The sequence below is a fragment of the Mesoplodon bidens genome, assembly GCF_964165515.1.
Source record: "Mesoplodon bidens genome assembly, chromosome: 13".
Lineage (NCBI taxonomy): Eukaryota > Metazoa > Chordata > Mammalia > Artiodactyla > Ziphiidae > Mesoplodon > Mesoplodon bidens.
The window spans coordinates 23871477-23890231 of NC_138169.1; the positions used below are offsets into that span (position 1 = coordinate 23871477).

General features: G+C 60.2%; 1 protein-coding gene across 3 annotated transcripts; it reads right to left on the bottom strand.

Moving 5' to 3' along the window:
* Window positions 1-1296: 1296 nt before the first annotated feature.
* On the bottom strand, window positions 1297-17889 carry LIF (LIF interleukin 6 family cytokine). 3 transcript variants are annotated; one of them, XM_081251674.1, is made up of 4 exons: window positions 17835-17889; window positions 7518-7638; window positions 5584-5762; window positions 1297-4878 (listed from the first exon to the last, which is right to left on the bottom strand). In XM_081251674.1, exons 2-4 carry the CDS (start codon window positions 7534-7536, stop codon window positions 4468-4470), a joined length of 609 nt encoding a protein of 202 aa, XP_081107800.1. In that variant the 5' UTR covers window positions 7537-7638; window positions 17835-17889; the 3' UTR covers window positions 1297-4467. The 3 variants fall into 3 exon arrangements, with proteins under 3 accessions (XP_081107800.1, XP_081107799.1, XP_081107801.1); XM_081251673.1 differs by lacking the exon at window positions 17835-17889 and adding an exon at window positions 9833-10096; XM_081251675.1 differs by lacking the exons at window positions 7518-7638; window positions 17835-17889 and adding an exon at window positions 6940-7216.
* Between the last annotated feature and the right edge of the window lie 866 nt (window positions 17890-18755).

Here is an 18755-nt window from a genome sequence, read left to right on the forward strand (position 1 = left end):
GAAGTGGGGGACGCTGGGGGTGTGGCCTGGAGGGGGGATTCAGCCAGCCTGCCACGAGCTTCAGGAGAAAAAGTCTGAAACAGCTGTGGGTTTGGGGGCTCCCAGAAGCCGCCAGCCTCTCCCTCCCAGGCAGCTGCCCGCCCTGCAGCCCTTGGTGACTTACACTTGGCGTCTTGGTCGACTCAGGAGGAGAGGTGGAAGGAGGGCAGGGCGGCCTTTCTTGGCCTTTAACGTGCCCTCGGATCACCTGCGATCTTATTAAAGGGCAGATTTCAATTCAGCAAGGATCTGCCCCCTCCCTACCCAAGACTTGCTGAATTGAAATCTGCCCTTTAATAAGATCGCAGGTGATCCGAGGGCACGTTAAAGGCCAAGAAATAAGAGGCAGTGTTGCCACCTTCCTGGTCACCCCCAGGTGAGGCCAGTGTTGCTGTGAGTCAAGGCCCTTCTTGGCACAGAAAGCAGAGGACCTAGGCCTGAGCGCCCTGCAGACACCGGGCAGTGAGCGCTCTCTCTGCCTTGGCTCAGCACCTCCTCTGTGCCTCTTCCATCAATGAGCGCACACGCACACACATACATACACACACACACACACACGTGTTCACTCACTGCCCCACTCGCCTTGGAGCTTCCAGAGGCATGAACTCTATCCTACGCACCTTTGGAAACCTACACACGACCTGACACTTACAAACATTCACGAAAGAGCACGTAGGTGGCTCTCAGAAAACTGCCCACATCCCTAAAGGAATCTCAGCTGGGGGAGCCCTGGACCCCAGCAAAGCATGGGGGAGAGACTGGGGGCTGCTCCAGAGTCCCTGCGTCTGTGACCATCCGGTTCCAAACTCTCTTGTTCTCCAAGGAAGGGGTCTCAGGAGGCTGGGAAGAAGGTTGCAGGGAAAGGGGGTCCCCAGGTGTGAGGCAGGAACAGGGACAGCAGTGTCTGCAGTGGGAGAGCTGCTCAGGCCCAGAAGAGCCCAACAGAAGCCCTGGTTCTGGCCCCAGTGTCCTGCGTGATTCCGAACAGGACCTCCTGGTGGCACCCCATGATCTGTAGCCCCACCCACCTTGTCCTGCCTGTGCCAACGTTCTGCCCACCCCGCCCTCACCCATGCCGGCACCCTTGCCCGGTGGAAACACCCCCTCTTCCCACCTGCCCGCCCCTGGCCTGGCAGAGCCCCACCCAGCTGGGCGCCCAGGACAGAGATGATCCCAGCCCCTCCAGCCCCGTCTCCCCACATGAATACAATCTGGAAAGCTTGCCAAGAGTAGATTCTTTATTAATTTCTCTTTTTTTCTTTTTAAAAAAGTATTCCTTCAGTATAAAAAATAAATATTTTAAATATGACATTGAATAAATAAAAATAATCTGTCAGTATGAAACATTCCCACAGGGTACATTCATCAAAGAGGAATTTGTCCCCCAAGGCCAAGTCCTTTCCAGTAGAAAGGAAGGAGGGAAACACGGAAGGATGCACGGAGCTAGCAGTGTGGATGGGAGTGACGCCCAGGTACTGGGTGTGGGCAAGGGACAGGCGGGACGGTGGAGGGGGGTGGCAATCCGGAAGTAGGAACATCTGTACCATCTGAAGGGAAATTAACCTCTCACTTGGTTCTGGCCTCCAGCCCCACACGCTATGTCTATTCTGGAGAGCCAGCAAGGCAGAGCTGGACTGCTTCTATCGGGGAGACATCCCCAAGGAGGGAACAAGGAGAGGGGGAGAAGGACGAGGAGGAGGAGAGACAAATAAATAGTGGTGCTTTCTCGTTTAAAAATTTTTTAAATAAATAAGGTCCCCAATACCCCTCTTTCGATAAACTGCAAAAGGACTGTCCTACCCCCTCCTCTCCTGCCGGCCTCTCCCTCCTCCTCGGGCTGGGGCCGTGACCCAGGATGCAGGTGTGGGTCAAAACCAGATAAAGGAGGAAGTGGACAGCTTCCTGCCCTGCAAAGCTTTTTTCCACACAAAGGCTCCAAAATTCAGAGATGCTGTGCAAAGTGGGTGCCCATCTGCCAGACAGGTTCTACGAAGAGCACTGAGGATGAGGGTGAGGGGCAGAGCCGGGGCTACGCCTGGGGGAGGAGAATCGCTTGGTCCCCGAGCCTCAGAGGCTGCCCAGGTGGGCCTGGCACGGGGAGTCTGCGTCCACGGGGTGATGAGATGAAGGGAGACCAGCCGGCTCCAAGCCTTCCAAGCCACGTTCACTGACGGAGCAGAGTGACGGGGAACAGCAGGCTGAGATCCTGGACAAGGCTGAGCGCAACCCTCAGTGTCTTAACCCTCAGTTAAGACAGTGTTGGAAAACATGTAGCCATCGTGGTCTCCTCCAATGGGATGGACAACTCCCACCTCCAGCCCCCGACCCCAGGCCTCAGGGCCTGCCTGCTGCCTTGCCCACCTGCCCGCCGATGGACACGGGTAAAGTGCTCGGAGGAGGCAGAGGGGTGCAAAGTGAGTGCAAAGCACCAAAATCGTGCTGGCTGAACGGCTAGGCTCGCTGCCCGCTCAGGGTTTGAGAAGACGCCAGAACCCTGCTCTTAGCAGCTGCCCCAGCTCTGGGCCCTCCTCCCCTGCTCCCAGACTGGAGGGCGTTTCTCCACTAGCCTGGCCCCAGCACAAAGGAAAGGATCAGGTTCCCTGCCTGGGAGCCCAGACATGGGTGGGGGTGTGGGGGGAGGTGGGGCAGGAGGGACCACAGCTTCCTGGTCTGCATCCCAGGGCCTCCTCGTCCTCCTCTCCAGAGCAGGGGCCTCCTCCCTGGGCCGTCCAGCTTCCTGAGGTCCAGCCAGGTCCTCTCGCCCTCTGTGGGTGTTCAGGCCACCCGAGAAGGCACTTCCCCGCTGGGTGCTGGTCAGGACTGTTCCAGGGCCCCTAGACTGCTAGTCTAGAGGCAGCGTGAGGACAAGGAAACAGCAGCAGGTGGGCCACCAGGGCTGCCTTGCTCACTGCTCCAGGGGTGCCATCTCCATGGTGAATGTTGCCTCCAACAGCACAATTCCAGGGGGCGCCAGACAACACAGTGTTGAATGGACCCCTTGGAGCCAAGCAACATGGTGGCCCTGGGAAAGGGCCCCTTGGCCACTCCACAAACTGGCCCAGCCTGCCTTGCAGCCAGGGTCCCGATAGCCCCAGAGCCAGTTACCATTAGGGTGGGGGGTGGAGCTATGTCCCCCATCCCCTCCCAGACTGACCAGTTCTCTCAGCTCCTGACCCTTCTCTGAGCCTCACCCATAAGGCTTATCCCACTTGTAACATCTTCGACTTCCAGACCAGGCCCTGCTAAGGCCTGGCCCCGGCTCCTGCAGAAGGAGCCATCATATTATTTCTGTTGGAGAGGGAGCAGGGAAAGGGGAATTAACTTTGCTATTTAAAGCACCAATAAGTTAATATAAATAGGGCATCAAAATAAATAGACAATCATGCTGGGTCAGACACACAGCACCCTTGGATCTCAGGCTTCCTGAGACCCTGACCTCAACTTCTGCTGTCCCCTTGCTCCGAGGACCAGTGATGGCCTCTGGTGCCCCTCAAGTACCTTTGTGTGACCTCATGGGGCCTCCGTGGGCCTCAGATGTGAGCTGCCACTCTGAACTACTGCATCCACCCCTCCCTTACAGACCCTTGCCCACAAGACTCTGGGTCCCCTCAGAACCTCCTCACCTGACTTTGCAACCCATTCACCTCCCCACACCCCGCCTCCAGGTCCAGCCACCAGACCCCAGCCACCGGGACAGCAGGACAGACTGCGGGCTCAAGGAAGAAGAGCCCGTCGAGACTTTCAAGGGCCTCTCTTCCTTCCCAGGCCTGAAGGTGGCCTCTCTGCCTCCCCAGGAGGCTGAAGGCCAGCGACCTCCTTCTGGAAGCTTCCACCTGACAGTCCTAGGCCTGAGTTCTCCAATCACGCCCAAGACAAGGCAGCATCTCAAACCAGAGCTCCCTTTCTAGCCTTCCACTCACCATATTTGTAGGGGCCAAGGATCCTTCAGGATCCCAGCCCCTCTGGGCTGCCTGAGTTCCAACCAGACCTTTCAAGGTCTACCGAAGGGGCAGCCAAGGCACTGATAGTCATCATTCTGCTAGGGGCCAGGCAACGCCCCCGACCCCTGCTGTCTTGCCCCATGGTCAGGGTCGCCGGAGGCAACTTGTGTGGTTTGCTCACGAAGACCCTGGCTGAGGGGACGAGAAGGGGCCGAAATCCAGCCCGACACTGGGTGCCTGGCTGCAGTCTCCCAGAAGAAGGGGCGCCTTCTTCTAGTTGGTGCCATATATAGGTTCTCCGTCTGGGAGTTTTGGCTCTGCTTGGCTTCATCACAGCCCACCCTGGAGGGGAGTAGACTGGCCAGGAACCCCTCGGGGTCTGCGAGCAGCCCCCACTTGGCTTTGGCACTGCTCTGGGCCCCGGCCACAGTTTGAGAGACACCTAAGTCTAAGATCTCAGGTCACTGTGCACTATGCGACCTCCCGTCTAGAAGGCCTGGGCCACCACAGCGATGACCTGCTTATACTTCCCCAGGAGCTGACAGCCGAGCTTCTTCTTCTGGAAGACGTCCTTGCCTGAGGTGTCCGGGCCGTAGGCCACGTCCACGTGGGCCACGTGGTACTTGCTGCACAGGCGGCAGAGCACGTTGCTGAGGAGGCCCCGCATGACATCCGCCGTGGCGTTCAGCTTGCTGTGCAGGCTGTGGGCGCTGGGATTGAGAACCTTCTGGTCCCGTGTGATGTTGCCCAGGGAGGCTCCCAGGTACGCGATGATGCGGTACAGCTCCACCAGCCGGGCCCTCTCCGTGCCATTGGCGTGGAAGGGCGGGAAGTCGGTCACATTGGGGCTGCACAGCTTGTCCAGGTTGTTGGGGAACGGCTCCCCCTGGGCCGTGTACTGAGGAGCAGAGGGGAGGTGGCGTGGGAGTCAGGGGCGGGTGATGCAGCCCTGCCACCAAGCCTCTGGGGCAGCTCTTGGGCTTCAGTCCCCCCACCCCAAACACAGTGGCATGAGGACCCAATCACTTGCCCTGTAGGCATCTCGGGACTGTCCTGAGAGCCTGAAGTAATTGTGGGTGCGGATTCCCTTGGTAAAGCATCCAGGCCTATACCATGCAAGGAATTATCCTCCTCATCACAATCATCAGGACCACATGGGGACAGAAAGGAAAACACCGAGTCTCACCTCCAACATGTGCACCACACACACTTGCCCTTTCACCCACTGCACTCGCCCTCTTCCTGGGCGGCTCTGCACCCCTGTCACCCACAACCCGCCGTCTCTCCCAACAGCACCATCCCGTCCACCTCACTGCCTCCTTCTCTGTCTCTCATCGGCCTCTCCCTCCACAAGGTGGAGGAATCCCAGGGTAGAAGTGCCAGGCACCCCCTTCTCCAGGCAGCTCTGCCCCTATCTAACTGGGCACACTAGGCAAGTGGCGGAGCCTGGGCCAGGGGGTGGGGAGGAAGCTGAGGGAGTCTGGGTGTGGTGGGACCAGTCCCCCTCCCTTCCCTTCCCTGACCAGCCCCGCCAGCCCAGGTCCCTGTAGCAAAGCCCAGCCCCTCCCTCCCTCCCTCCTTGGCACCCTGGGGGGAGACTTACATAGAGAATAAAGAGGGCTTTGGCACTGCTGTTGAGCTGCGCCAGCTGGTTCTTGATCTGGTTCATGAGGTTGCTGTGACATGGGTGGCGTGTGGCACAGGTGGCGTTGACAGGGGTGATGGGAAGGGGGCTCCCCGCTCCGTGTTTCCAGTGCAGAACCAGCAGCAGGGGCACGACTCCTGGGAACAGGCAGGAGGGAGCCATGAGCAGGGAGGTGGGGGGTGGGCAAGGGGTCTCATGGTAGAGGATGCGCCTCGTCTCCCTCAGGGACACCAGTGTCCCCTCTCAGCCTCCAGCTCTCTCTTCGCCCAGCATGGCTGTTTCTTACTTTCACGATGTCACCAATCTGCTCCTCTGTCCCCCTCTCTCCAGAGCTCTAACCCTCTGTCTCTGCTTCACTCCCATCTATCACTCCCTGCTGTCTCCTGACAGGAGCAAGGGGGCAGGACGTGAGCTGTTTCTACCAGTTGGAAGCTGGGTCCAGGGTGACACCATCCTGGCCTCTGGCTGGAGGGTACCACGCCCCAGCCCCAGCGGGTCTCAAGGAAAAGAGCAGCCCCTACCTCCCCACCTCCCAGGATGGTCCAGATTCCTAAGTGTTACTTCACGCTTCAGTCTCTCAGAGTGGGCTTCTTAGGGGACCACGGGGAGGGGGGCGGTTTCTGCTGACCCTCATCTCCCAAACCTGTCACATGATTTTGGCTCACTGGGCCCTTTGTCCCCTAATTCTGTGGTTATCCTTCTCCAAATACGGCCACTATCCTATCTAGGACCCTCAACTCCACCCCAATTCTGCAGTTCTGCGCCCCCCTCCATTCCCAAGTCATTCTTCAAAACTTCCTATCCTGCTCTGTACTGCTCCTGGCCTCCATGCCCTCCCACTCCTGTCTACTGGTCCTTGCCCCAGGTTGTGGGTTAGGACAAGGAGAATCCTGGGGTCCCTCAGTCCCCCAGAGCCTTCGGGAGGGCAAAGGAATGGTGCAACCAGGAAAGAAAAAAGGGAACATGTCGCACGCAGCCAGGTGGGCGGGGGAGGAAGGAAAGTGAAAGGTGACAGGAGAGCTGAGAGCTGTCCGGGCCTGTCCAGGATCGCCCCTCCCCGCCCAGGGCGCCTGCTTCCCGCCTCCCCCACCTCCCCTTGCTTTCCAAGTGACCCAAGCATCAAGGGCTGGGGTCGGTGGACCTGTGAGGCTGCAGAACCGATGAGGTTGGGGGAAAGGGTGGCGCGCAGGAGCTGGGTCCCCTCCTGGGACAGTGGCAGCCTCAAGTTCACTTCTGGGTCCCCTGTGCCTCCCAGCATCCCCCGGCAGTGCTGAGGCCCCCAATGGCTGGGGGGCCCCCACACCCCAGGCTCACCTAGCACAGACCACAGCTTTCCAGACACTAGCAGATGGAGGCGGCACCTGCTCCCGTCCCGGGCCGGAGTTTGCAAGCTGCTCGGAGGCCGGCGCCCCTCCCAGGGAGCAGCCCGGGACGCGGTTGGAAAAGAGAAAGCGGAAAGACAGACAGACAGACAGACAGAAAGAAAGAAAGAAAGAAAGAGAAAGAAAGAAAGAAAGAAAGAGGGAGGGTGAGTCCCGGAGAAAGTTGAGCGGGAAGAGCAGCAGGAGAGCCGGCGGAGCGAGGAGGAGGAGGAGGAGGAGGAGGAGGAGGAGGAGGAGGAGGAGGAGGAGGAGGAAGGCTGCGGCGCACCCTCCCTTGCCCGCCAACCTGCGGGCCCCAGGGCGGGCTGGGTGCGCGGTGCCGGGACCATGTGCCTGCTCTCGCTCCCGGCCGCCACCCAGCGCCTCCGGCGGCCCGGCGGGCTGCGCGGGCGCCCCAAGTGTCCGTGTGTCTGCGGCGAGTGGGTGTCCCGCTCACGATCGCCAAGTGCCCCAAGTTGCCGCTGCGCCCGTGGCGGGGTGCGGAAGCCGGCGCGGGGCGGGTGGATTTACCTGCCGCCAAGACCTTCATTATGGGCTGGACTCCAGAGGGCCTTGGAGGAGACCTTAGATGCCTGCAGTTTTCAGAGGTTCATGCTCAAATGGGGAATTTGCCCGATTTATATACTGGAGCCTGTGTTGTAAGACAGAGAGAGAAACAGCTATATTTAGCAGGGATCCCCGTCCAGGAAGTTGTTTGAGGTGCATCATAGGAAATTATGAATGGAAGAAAGTGAGAGTGAAGGGGGGGCAGTGAGGGGGGAGGGTGGCGAGAGCAGACTTTTTCCCTCTTCTAAGAATTTGATTGATAAAATTATAATGAACTCTTCAACAAAACACCCTGCGGTTTTCCTGCGTGGCTTGCCCTGGGAGTTGCTTGAAGATGGGGAGGGGGAGGAGGGTCCCCGAGTCATCGGGGTCCCTGGGCAGTGGGTACCCCAGACAGCCCTGACTCACCTGGGTTTGGGGAGGTGGCTTGAAACTAGGCAAGCAGACGGAGGCTGCCACCTGTGGCCCCCTGGTCAGGGGGTTAGGGGATCAGTGGGGAGGAGGCAGGCTGGGGCTTGGCTGAGAAGGCGGCTCCAGGAAGAGGGGCTGGGGCCCTGGTGTGGACTTTAGACGGTAAAAAAGCGAAACTGAACGTGAGCGCTGGAAGCTACCGCAGAGGTGGGCTCCTCCAACCTGCCCGCTGCCACCATGCAAAGTGGGGCTCCCAAAGGGACAGGTTGTCCAGGGTCCCACAAGGTCAGGCCTCCTGACTGCCATCAGCAAGCCTGCATTGATGACCACAGGTACCTGTGGGGCTGAGGAGGGGGCTGGGAAGATGGGAGGTGAGGGGTTGCTGTGACTCCCTTCTTTGGGGAGAGCCTGGGGAGGAGATTCTGGGAAGGTGTGGTGTGTCTGGTGTTTACCTAAACTCTTTGCACCCTTCAGGGGACGGTGGTCCAGCATTTCCATTTTGAAAGGACATTTAGAGCAGAGACTTAAGGAGGCTGAGCCAATCGGAGCCAGATTTGCTCCTCAGGACGCAGAGGGATGGCTGAGGAGAACAGAAAATGTCTTGGAGGGCCCTTGGGGCTCAGCATCAGAGAATGATTATGGCCCCCCAAAGGTGCTTCTGGAGTCTCTTAGGCAGGGTCACAAATTCTGGTGTCTATTGTGGCCAGGTAGATTCATAAATAAGGAGGGGCAGGAAGGAATGGTGAGGACTAGGGCAAAATGAGCACAGCAACTCCTCCCTGGCAAAAAGCATTCAAAACAAAGCAAAAGAGGTGGGGGAGTGCTGATCAGACACATCTGGGGCTATGTGGTCCTACAAGTTGCCAGGGGCACCCCCGCTGCAGCCCTCCCACCTGACCCCGACCAGAGAACGAGGCAGGAGAGTTGCTTCTCCAAGGCCAGGGAGCCCTGCAGCCTTTCCCTGGCCCCTGATTCCCTCTGCCCACCCCCTCAGCCCTCCCCCATGCCCCCAGCTCCCGCCTCTTGCCACATCCCATAGGACCTGCCCAGCGTTGTTCGTTCTGTGCCAGGACGAGCCCTCCTGCTGCCACCGTGCCCCCTCCCCACCACGCACGCCCTGCCCTCTCCAGGCTGCTTCCTCCCCGCTCTCCCAGCTGGGCCTCGGCTGTGGGGCCATAAAACTGCCCATCCCAGCGGGCGCTTCCCAGCAGGGAGGAGGCTGGTAGAGCCCACACTGGCTTTCCTTCCTCCTCCCAGCCGCTCCACACCTTGTGTCTTCCTTGGGGGCCATGGAAGGCCCCACCTGGCACTTGCCCCTCTCATGCACCTGCTCTGGGGTCTGTGTATGCCCCTAGGAGGTCCAGCCACCCCAGCCTGTCTCAGGCAGCCCCACACCCCAGGACATCCCAGCTCACCTCCCTCTCATAATCCCCCAGTGAGCACTCGGGGAGCATGAACTCTGGATCAGCCTCCAGACCGCCCCCCCACATCTCCCAGACCCCTGTCGTCTGACTCATCCTGACTCTTCTGTTGTGGACCCCAAATCCATTTCACCAGGGCCCCACAGAGGCCCCATCTATGGGTCCCCTGTTCCCCCGCCCAAGTAGCTCACTGGGTGCCCTGATTCTCCTGGAGGCAGCCTCCTCGTCCCACGGTTCCTCCCCCTGCATCACTCCCAGTGGACTCGCCGGGCCTTGCACTGTCCTCTGGCTGCCCAGACCCCTCCTCAGTCCTATAAAACGCCCCCAAACGCCATGTAATCTCAGCCCCACCCCACAGGAAACAGGAAGTGGGGCGGAGTCTAGAAGATACTTCACCCTCGCCCTGATTGGCCCCCTCCCCTGCCTCAGTTTCCCCTCTCACGGTACCTGACTTGGTCTGTGCTCCCCAAGTGTTCTGGGCCCCTCGGCACCCCAGGCCCAGCCTCCCTCTCCTGTCCATGTCCAGCCACCACCTGCACCGGGCCTCTCGGGGGCAGGCCGGGCAGGGTCTCGGAGCCGCGGACCCGTGAGCCGCCTGCAACGTGGCCTCGGTCCCCGGGAATCGGCTGCCCAGGCGGCGCTCCAGGCCAGCTTTGGTCTCCTGGAGTTTGTTTTCTTCCTTCCCTCTCTACGCTGCTATGTGTGTGTGTGTGTTTTCCCCAGCTTCCTCACGGAAGGCATCCTCCCTTCTTGGCTGCCTGCTCCCAGGGTCGTGACCCCAGGCCCCACCCTGGAGTGGCAGCCCCAGCCCGGCCCCTTCCAGCTGTGACTTCATCCCAGCCTGTCCTGCTTCTGCACACTGGGCCTGCTGGGGATTTGACCGGCCTCGGGGTGAGGGGGACAGTTGGGGCCCACATAGGGCACCCTCAGTCTGGGCAGGGGGCGGCCAGGCCAGGGCTGGGGGTGCTCCTCCAGGCGGCCGTGCCATCCACCTGCTCATCTCCAGGAAGCGAGTCCAGGGCCGGCCTGGGGCCTCCCCAGGGCCCCTGAGGGCTCTTCTCTCCCACTCACTTTGGCGCATGTGGCCATTCAGCCCCTCCTTTTCTTCTGATTCTCACTCGCCATCCACAAGTCTCTTTTAGAATGTCAGGTGGGGAAGCTGAGGCTCAGAGAGGTGAAGACACTTGCCCAGGGCAGCACAGAGAGCTAACAAGAGAATGAGGCCTGGACCCCCGGCCTCTGGCTTGAAGGCCACAGCTAATGCCAGCAGCACCTCATGCTGCGATGGGAGCAAGAGGTGGCGAGCTGCACTCAGGCCGCTTCTTCCAGGAAGCCTCCCCTTCCTCCCACAGCCCAGGTTAGCTGAGTCTGCCCAGCCCTGCCCACTCTCCTTTCAAGTGGGAACAAGTCTCATTCCTCCCTCTTTGAGGGCTTGGTTGGGGTCTGATCCTCATTTGTACTCTTGACAGCACCTGGCTCAGGGTTACATCAGAGCAGATGCTAAGTATTTTCTAAAAGCATTTTAGTTTCCAAAAGCGGTCTGTGCCAAGTCTCTCATGGCGAGAAGGAGTAAAGTCTGCTGGTTGGAAGCATGGACTTCAGCCTCAGTCAGAGCCGGGTTAGAGGTTTCGGTCTGCCAGTTATGAGCTGGGTGACTTTGAGGAAGTGACCACGTCCTGGCCTCAGTTTTCTCATCTATAAAATGGGAATAATGACACCTGTGCTGTGCATTTGCTGTGAGGGCTCAGGCTCAGCACAGTTCTGGGAGCCCAGCCAACCCTCTACGCATCAGCATTGATCCTCCTCACCGCGGAGGAGTAGGGGTTCTTGTCCCCATTTTACAGATGAGGAAAGTTGGGCATAATCCAGGGCTAAAGGGGGAAAGCTGGGCAGGAGAGGGGCCTGTTCATTCTCTCCTGATGGATAATGGAAACAAAACACCCTCGAGCCTCCAGCTTCCGGGGTGGCCCAGGAAGATCAGATGGGTTGCTGGGGGGGGCTGGCACGGCGGTGGGCTCTCTCTCCCTATGTCCCATCCTGGCCCGTGACCAACCCCACCCCAGGCTTGAGCTGAAGACAGTGGCTGACCCAGCCTCACCGCCCCCAGGAGCTGATTCACCCCCAGGGCCCATCTGAGAAGGAAGGAGACATAGTTCAGCTCAGAGGGGCTTGAATCACCAGCCGCCCCCTGCGGAGCCCCGGGGGGAGTTGTGGAGGTGGGGGACAGCCCCCTGCCTGTCTGTCTGTCTCTTTCCTGGGCCCCGGGGCACTCAGGGGAGAGGGTAACATGGCAGTGGCCATTGGCAGGGGGTGGCAGGGAGGTACTCTCACAGCCAGGCATCCTGTGTGGGCAGCCAGGAGCAGTTACTCACCAGGTAAGCAGCTCTCTGGGCATCGGGGAATTCCCCAAGACTAGTGACCCAGAAACAGTGCTCTGGGCAACCCCCATTGCCCAGGCTGGCCCCCCTCCTCCCTTCCCATCCCTCTTCCCTGTCCCCATCTAAGATCTCAGTTCTCTGAAAACGCGACCAGCAGCTGCTCTCAGCCATCAGCTCAGTCCTCGCTCCTCGCCTTGACGCTCCCACCTGGGCAACGAGCACAGCAGAGTCAGATGGGCCCAGGGGAGGAAGTTGGGGGCCAGAGGGAGTGGCCCAGGACCAGAGTTGGTGAGGGGCAGCCAGAGGAGACAGGAGAAGCTCAGGAATTCCTGGCACAGCCCTGGCAGTTGGGTATCCTGTCCAAAAAGGCAAAAACACCTCATTATTCAGCACTTGAGAAAGGAGGATGTAACTACACCTGCAGGGCTGCCCACCTCCACCATCTATATGCTCTCATGTACTTTCCTGTGGCTGCTGGCTCGGCTTTGCAAGTCACCTTTGGTCCCTTTGGGGCTAGAGTGGTAGCACCAGTGCGTACGGGTGTGTCTTAGAGCCAGGCAAACATGGGTTTGATTCCTGCCCACAACTGTGACCTGGGGCAACTGGCTTCCTCTCTCTGAGCCCACTGAGAGTGAGGATGCGCTGGGCTCATGGGGCTGTCATGAAGATGTTAAGTGGGAAACACACAGTGCCTGCCACGTGGCAGCCATTCTAACCAGAGGTCGGGGTGGCCACAGGAGGGGCTCAAACCCTAGCCTGAGTCAGGGGCTTGGGTTGGGCCTGGGTCCAGGGGTCCGTGCTCCACCCGTGATCTGAGAGTTAGGCCAAGGAGGGCTCCTGAGTCCTCTCAGTAGACAGACTGTGGTGTGGGTCCTGGGGGAACAGGCAACCTCTCAGAGCCTCTGCAGGGGAATAAGCAACACTTCCCTTCCAGCTGTCTTTGGGGCTCTTGAGGTCCAGTTCTGGGCCTATAGTCTGCCCTTCTCACCCTCACCCCATCAAATCTCTGGCAGGGACCAGCTACACACCCTCGGGGCCAAGTGGGAGCTAGAAGCCAGTCTGGCCTCCTGCCAACTGTCCCCAGCATCACCCTGACATTTCCTGACTGGTTCTGCGTCAGGAATCACCCCCCTGGAGGTGAATCAGAGTGACTGCATATTTTTTCTTCAATTCTGATAGAAATTGCAAGGGAAGCAGCAGCCTACAGGGCTCCGATCATCAGTGGGGTCAGAGGCCTGCCTCCGAGGTCCATGCCAAGTTGCATGGGGCCTGATTCCACTGCAGGCTCTGTCCTCAACGTCTCCATCTTTAGAATGGGTGTCTCTCCTCTCTGATGGTTCGTGCATCAGCCCTTAATGGATCTGGCATTTTAGCCTCTGCAAGCACTTTGACCTCCCCCAGGCTCTCTCTGAATCTTGAACTAGCTTGAGACCATCGCAGGCAGAGGTAAAGAGCGATATTTTCACAACTGTAAGTCTTTGCCTCTTAGTGGATCATGGATTCAATTTAGAGGGTTGCCGCCAGCACTTTCAAAAGAAAATAGAATCGCAAAATCACCCAGCATTGCCCAGAGCGAGGGCAAGCACTGCTCGGTGAAACTTTTGTTTCCGTTGTCTGGATGTGTCAGCATGTGCATCACCCTCTTGGTTGCACCTTGGTTGCAAGGTGCAATGTGTTTCGAACTGCGGGTCTCAGTCAGAAACGTTTGTAAGCCACTGGTATCAATGATGAAAACCAGGCCCTGAGGGGCTGAGGAGTGACTTGCCCGAGGTCACTCGGCAGCTGGCAATGTGGGGTTCCTGACTTGCTCCTCAGCTGCCATCCCTTGCAGCCCAGGAGTGGCAGGAGGTGCTGCAGGCAGGGTGGGGCCGGGCAGGTGCTCATGGTGGGGGGGCGGAGGCCTGGCATCACCTGGTGCCAGGACAAAGGCCCTCCCACGGCCTGGCCTCTCACCATCCACTCCCTTCCGCAGCCTCAGATCCCCGGGCTCCCCACCCCGCCCCGCCCTGCCCGGGTGGGGCCCGGAATAGTCACAGGCCTTCCTCACTCTGCCACCTTGCTCTTCATCCTCACTCGGGCAGCAGGAGGGGGACGTGGTTGCAGTCCCCGCTCCAGGATAGCCCGCGGCCCAGAGGCCCAGCCCATTTCTGGGAGTGCCTGCCGGGCTCCCCTTGGGTCTGTCTCTCCCAGCCAGAGTGGGCATTTGCATGTGTGTGCGTGTGTGGTGAGGCCGTTTGTGTGGCTGTGTCTGTGTTGGGCTGTGTCTGGCCATGTGTGTGTGTGCGTGTGTGTGTGTGTGTGTGTGTGGCTGGGAGGGAGCCGGGGTGGACACACCTCTGGCTGACTTTGTGAGCCCCCTGTGTGATTGTGTGAGTGTGTGTGTGACCGTGTGCCTGGATCCTGTACCAGTGGATGTGAGTCTGTGCGTGCCAGGGGTCTCTGGACACGTGTGGGGAGGCGTGACCCTGTGTGTGTGTGTGTGTGTGTGTGTGTGCGCGCGCGCGCGCCCCCGAGTGTGTCTCCAACAATCCCTGCTCCTCACCCTCCAGCCCCCGCCCCTGGGAACTCTGTGGCAGCCTCACGTCACGGGGGCCACCAGCAGCTGGTTTCCTCCCTACCCCGCCCCAGCGCCGCCCCCCTGCCCTGGCCACCCTGACTCTTGGCTCAGGGACCAAGCTGATGTCAGAGCTGAGCTGACAGCCTCCTTCTCCCACTGGATTTTCCAAAAGAGAGAGACCACAGCCCGGCTCCTATTAAATAATCGTGGGGTTGGTGGGGGGAGGTGGGGAGGATGTTTCACTCAGTGATTTCCTGAACTCAGAAGCAATAAACAGAACAGGAAGCAGCCCCACGGACCCACTCAGCCTGAAACTGGCTGGCCCTGAGGTGGGGACCGGCGTCCCCTCCCCCAGACAAGCTCACTGGGGCCACCCTGACCCGACCCCAGAGCTGATGTCAGGGAAGCAGCCAGGCCCTCTCCCCAACCGTCCCTCAGCGCCAGCACGGACTGAGGAAACCGTTCTGAGGATGGTGGGTGGGAGGTGATGTGAGCCTCAGACCTGATGATAAGATGGACAGAGTAGAGTAGCCCAGTCCCAGTGGGCGGGGGGGATAGAGGGGTGAGGCCCGGCGGAGGATGGACCGTCCTCCTCCTGGGAAGAGAAGAAAAGATGAGCTCCCTGAAGTCAGGGAGGGACAGGACCAGGTAGGGGAGGAGCTGGGGGGAGCCGAGAGGAGAGGGCCAGGCTGCCCCTCTGTCCTCCAGGTGACCTGGGTATGACACCCGTCCCCACTACCCTGCACCTGTGAGCCACTCCAGCCCTGCTTCCCATGCTTTCTGGGGCACGTGGCTGGCCCATCACTGACCCCAAAGGCCTTATGAGCTTCTCTCCCGCCTGCATCCCCCAAAGCAAGCAAAGCACTCACGAGAGTCCCCTATTATCTCCAGTCCTAACACCCATCCCCGCGGGAGACACTTTAATCCTGGTTTTACAGACATGGAAACTGAGGCTCAGAAAGTTGAACGATTTGCCTAAGGTCACACAGGGTGCGATGGAGCGAGCTCTCCAGCCCACGACCCCACAGCCTCCCTCAAACCGGAGCCAGGAGGCCAAGTGTGGTCCAGGGCTCACTGGCAGCAGGGGGCCAGGGGGGTCCCCAGGATGAGTCAACCCCAGGATCCCCTCCTTCTGCCTGGGCCGGCCGCTCAGCTGCTTATCAGCTGCAGGACTCCCATGACACAATCCCGCTCTGATCTCCTGCCCAGCCAGGCCTCCTCCACCCCTGCCCCACCCCTGGACCCCGTTTCCGCTTCCTCCCTTTCTGGGTGGGACCACGCCTGCCCCAGGATCACAGTGGACTGTCTAGAGAGTTGGAGTCCCGCAAGCCCCTCAGTGGCTGTGGCCTCCCCAGAGTCCACTCTGGTCAGCAGGCTGGCAGCAGGAGACCCTCACATAGAGGGAGGACAGTGGCCTGTAGTTCCTGACCCTTAGGCTCCCCTTCAAGAGCCCACGTACCTCCTAAAGTGGTGTTAGCCTGGGAAACTTAAAGACCACCCTGGCCTCTGCTGCCTCCATGTCCCCACTTGCAAAGGGAAAAGGTCAGAAAGAATGAGGGGGGTGTCAGGGGGGTGGGGTTGGTGGTCTCTGCAATCAGCCAGGCCTCAAGGGCAGTCTTAGCTTTGCCACTCACAGCCTCAGACAGGTGACCTCATTGCTCAGACCCCAGTTCCAATAGTATAAAATGGGACACAATGTTGTCAACCTGCGAGGTTAACATCACCCTCTGGGAAACCCTGCAGGCACAGAAGACATGCCTGAGTGACTGATAGTATTATTATCTTAGCTGTTAAAACTTCACAGGTGGGGCCCAGAGAGGGGAAGTGACTTTTCCAAGGCCACAGATTAGTGGCACACCCTCAACAGCATGTGGGCTATGTGCCTCCCTCAGGCTCCCAGACAAGGAGTCAGGAATCCCAGGTTTTAGTCCTGATTAGCTGTGAGGATTCCAGAAAGAACCTTTTAGGAGTCTCGGTTTTCCTGTCTGTAAAACCAGCCTAGAGAAGGCCATCTGTCTCCAAGGATACAGAAAGGCTCTTTGAGGTGTGAACTATGGGATGGGGTAGTGGAGGATAGAGAAAGCCTCCCAGGCACCCTGGAGCGCTGGACACAGCGGGGGTGAGGGCCAGGTCCAGGGCTCGCGGCCCAGCACTCGCCAGCACTCAGCCACTGAGCTCAGCCCCAAGCCGTGGGCTGCAGCGCCCTCCACTGACCAGTGGGCAGCAGGCATCGTGGCAGGGGCACCTCCAGCCCTGGGTCCACCTGACTGGGTCAGTGCCTTCCGTAGGGCTGGGCAGGGCAGGATTTGGGGATAGAGGAAGTGGGGGTAGATGCCTGGGGCTCAGAATGGAGGGTAGGCCGAGGCCGTCAGCCAGGGCGGAGAAGGAGGCCAGCGGAGTGGTCCTGGAGGGGCCTCTGCCCTGCTGAGCACCTGGCGGTGGCGGGGCCGGCGGGTGGGGGGGGGGGTGCCTTGAGGACTGGCCACAAGGGGGTGCCAGAGACCTCATGAAGTGGGCCTGGGATTGGGGCTGCGTGACTCCATCCAGTGGGAGCTCTGGGAGGAGGGGCGGGGGGGGGCGGGTAGGAGGAAGAGGAGGGGGAGGAGGGGGACTGCTGTCCCCTCCCACCCCCCTCAAGCCCCAGGACCACCTAATCCCCACCCAGGACAGGTTCTGGGGACAATGTCCCTGCCCTCCCGGGAGCCTCTCCCCAGTCCTGGGGAACTGCTGATGGCAAGATTGGGGTCCAGCCCCTTCTCAGGTTATTTATGCCAAGGTGCCACCTGCCCCCCCCGCCCCCCGGTGCCAAACTCTGTGAAGATTTTACTTATATTTCTCCTTTCTCCCTGCATGGTCCGTGAGCTGGTGCCCCCACAGTTAAGCCCATCTTACAGAGTAAGCAAAGCACAGAGAGGTCGAGTCCTCTCTGGGTCAAGGTCAAAAGCATAGGGGCCATGACCTTGACCGACCACACACCCCAGAGCCTCCCTTGAGGGACTTCACTTTAGCAAAGACTCACTCTCTTCTCCCAAAAGCAGAGGCAGGCAGGGACCACCCTGTGACCCACCGCAGCCCCTTCTGGGGGGACAGGGACCCTCTACCTGCCAGGTCTCCATCCCAGGGAAAGCTAGGCCGCCACGAACTCAGAACCCTCCACTGCTCTGGGGAAAAGGGAACTTGAGGGCCCCTTGGGAATCCAGGAATCAACACCCCCAGGGGTGACCCCTTCGGGATGGCAAAGCCAGGACTCCGGCCTCCCCATCCAGTACTCTCTCCTCTGCCCTCTAAACCTGCCATGATCTTTAACCCCTCAGGTGTCCACATGACACTTTCACATCTGGTCTGAACTCTACCTCCACAGGCTCAGAGACATGTGCAGGGCACGTCTTACCATGCCCATTACGCGGACGGGGAGACTGAGGCCTGGAGAGCCAGGTGGGCCATCCGGTGCCCCCGACACATGCGGGAAAAGGTGACGTTTGCCTGTGCTGAGGATAAATTGGGGGAAGCCTACCGTGGTCTGTGCCACGCTGGACCCTCCAGCGTCTGGCGGGGTGCTTGCTGGGTCTTCAGTGGGGCACCGTCAACGTGGGCCAGGATCCTCTGCTTCTTGCTCCTGCTGAATCTTCTTTGGAGACAGCTCCTCACCCCGCCCCCGACTTGACTTCCCGTCCAGGGCCGGGTGGCCCCGAGGCTCCCCCCACTTCCACCCCACCCCCTGGCTGAAGGGTTGGGGGCAACAGGGGCCAGAAGCCCAGGTCCCTGGCCAGACTGCACCTGACACACGTGGGGCAGGGTCTTCAAGTTGGTTGAGGGGAGAAGCAGGGCCAGGGGTGGGGAGGGGTCGTCCTTGGGCCCGGCGGCCCCTGCCCTGTGCTGCGTGGCGAGGCCGCCGGGGCCTGACTCACGGCTGACTGGGCCGCGCCCAGCCCGCCAGGGTGATCCAGGCCGGCATAAGGCGATGACTGGGCAGCCCTCCACATGACCGGCCGGGGTCGGCCTTAGGTGTTTTGACTCAGACCTGCCACAGGCCGTGTGCACCAGGGCCATGTCCCCTTGTCCCCATCCCTGGAGGAGTCACAGGGCTGCAGCCAACCCCCAGGACACGGTGCCCCTCAAGCCACCACTCCTTGCCCTGGCACCCACCTCAGAACCCGGGAGCCACCTGGCCCATCTGGTCCGCCCTCCTCCACGGGCTCTGGGGCCCCACCTGCCCAACCCCCTCCCTCAGAGACCTTCGCCCCTCCCCGAGTCAGTGGAGCCCAGCCCTCGGGGACGCCCCAGGAAGCAGGGAGCGGGGTTGGCTGAGCCCAGGGCCTCCCCACTCTGACCATGGACTGTGACCCTTTCCTCAGCGTGGAAAAGGGGTTCTGTGGGCACTCCAGGTCCCAGGCCTGGCGTGGGTGGTGGCGGTGAGGAGTGGGGACAGGAACAA

Bases quoted from the DNA above. Each gene is read 5' to 3' on its own strand.
- LIF (XM_081251674.1), bottom strand. The intron at 4,879-5,583 runs GTAAGTCTCCCC...TCTGCTCCTCAG, and splicing joins AAGCCCTCTTTATTCTCTAT to TACACGGCCCAGGGGGAGCC.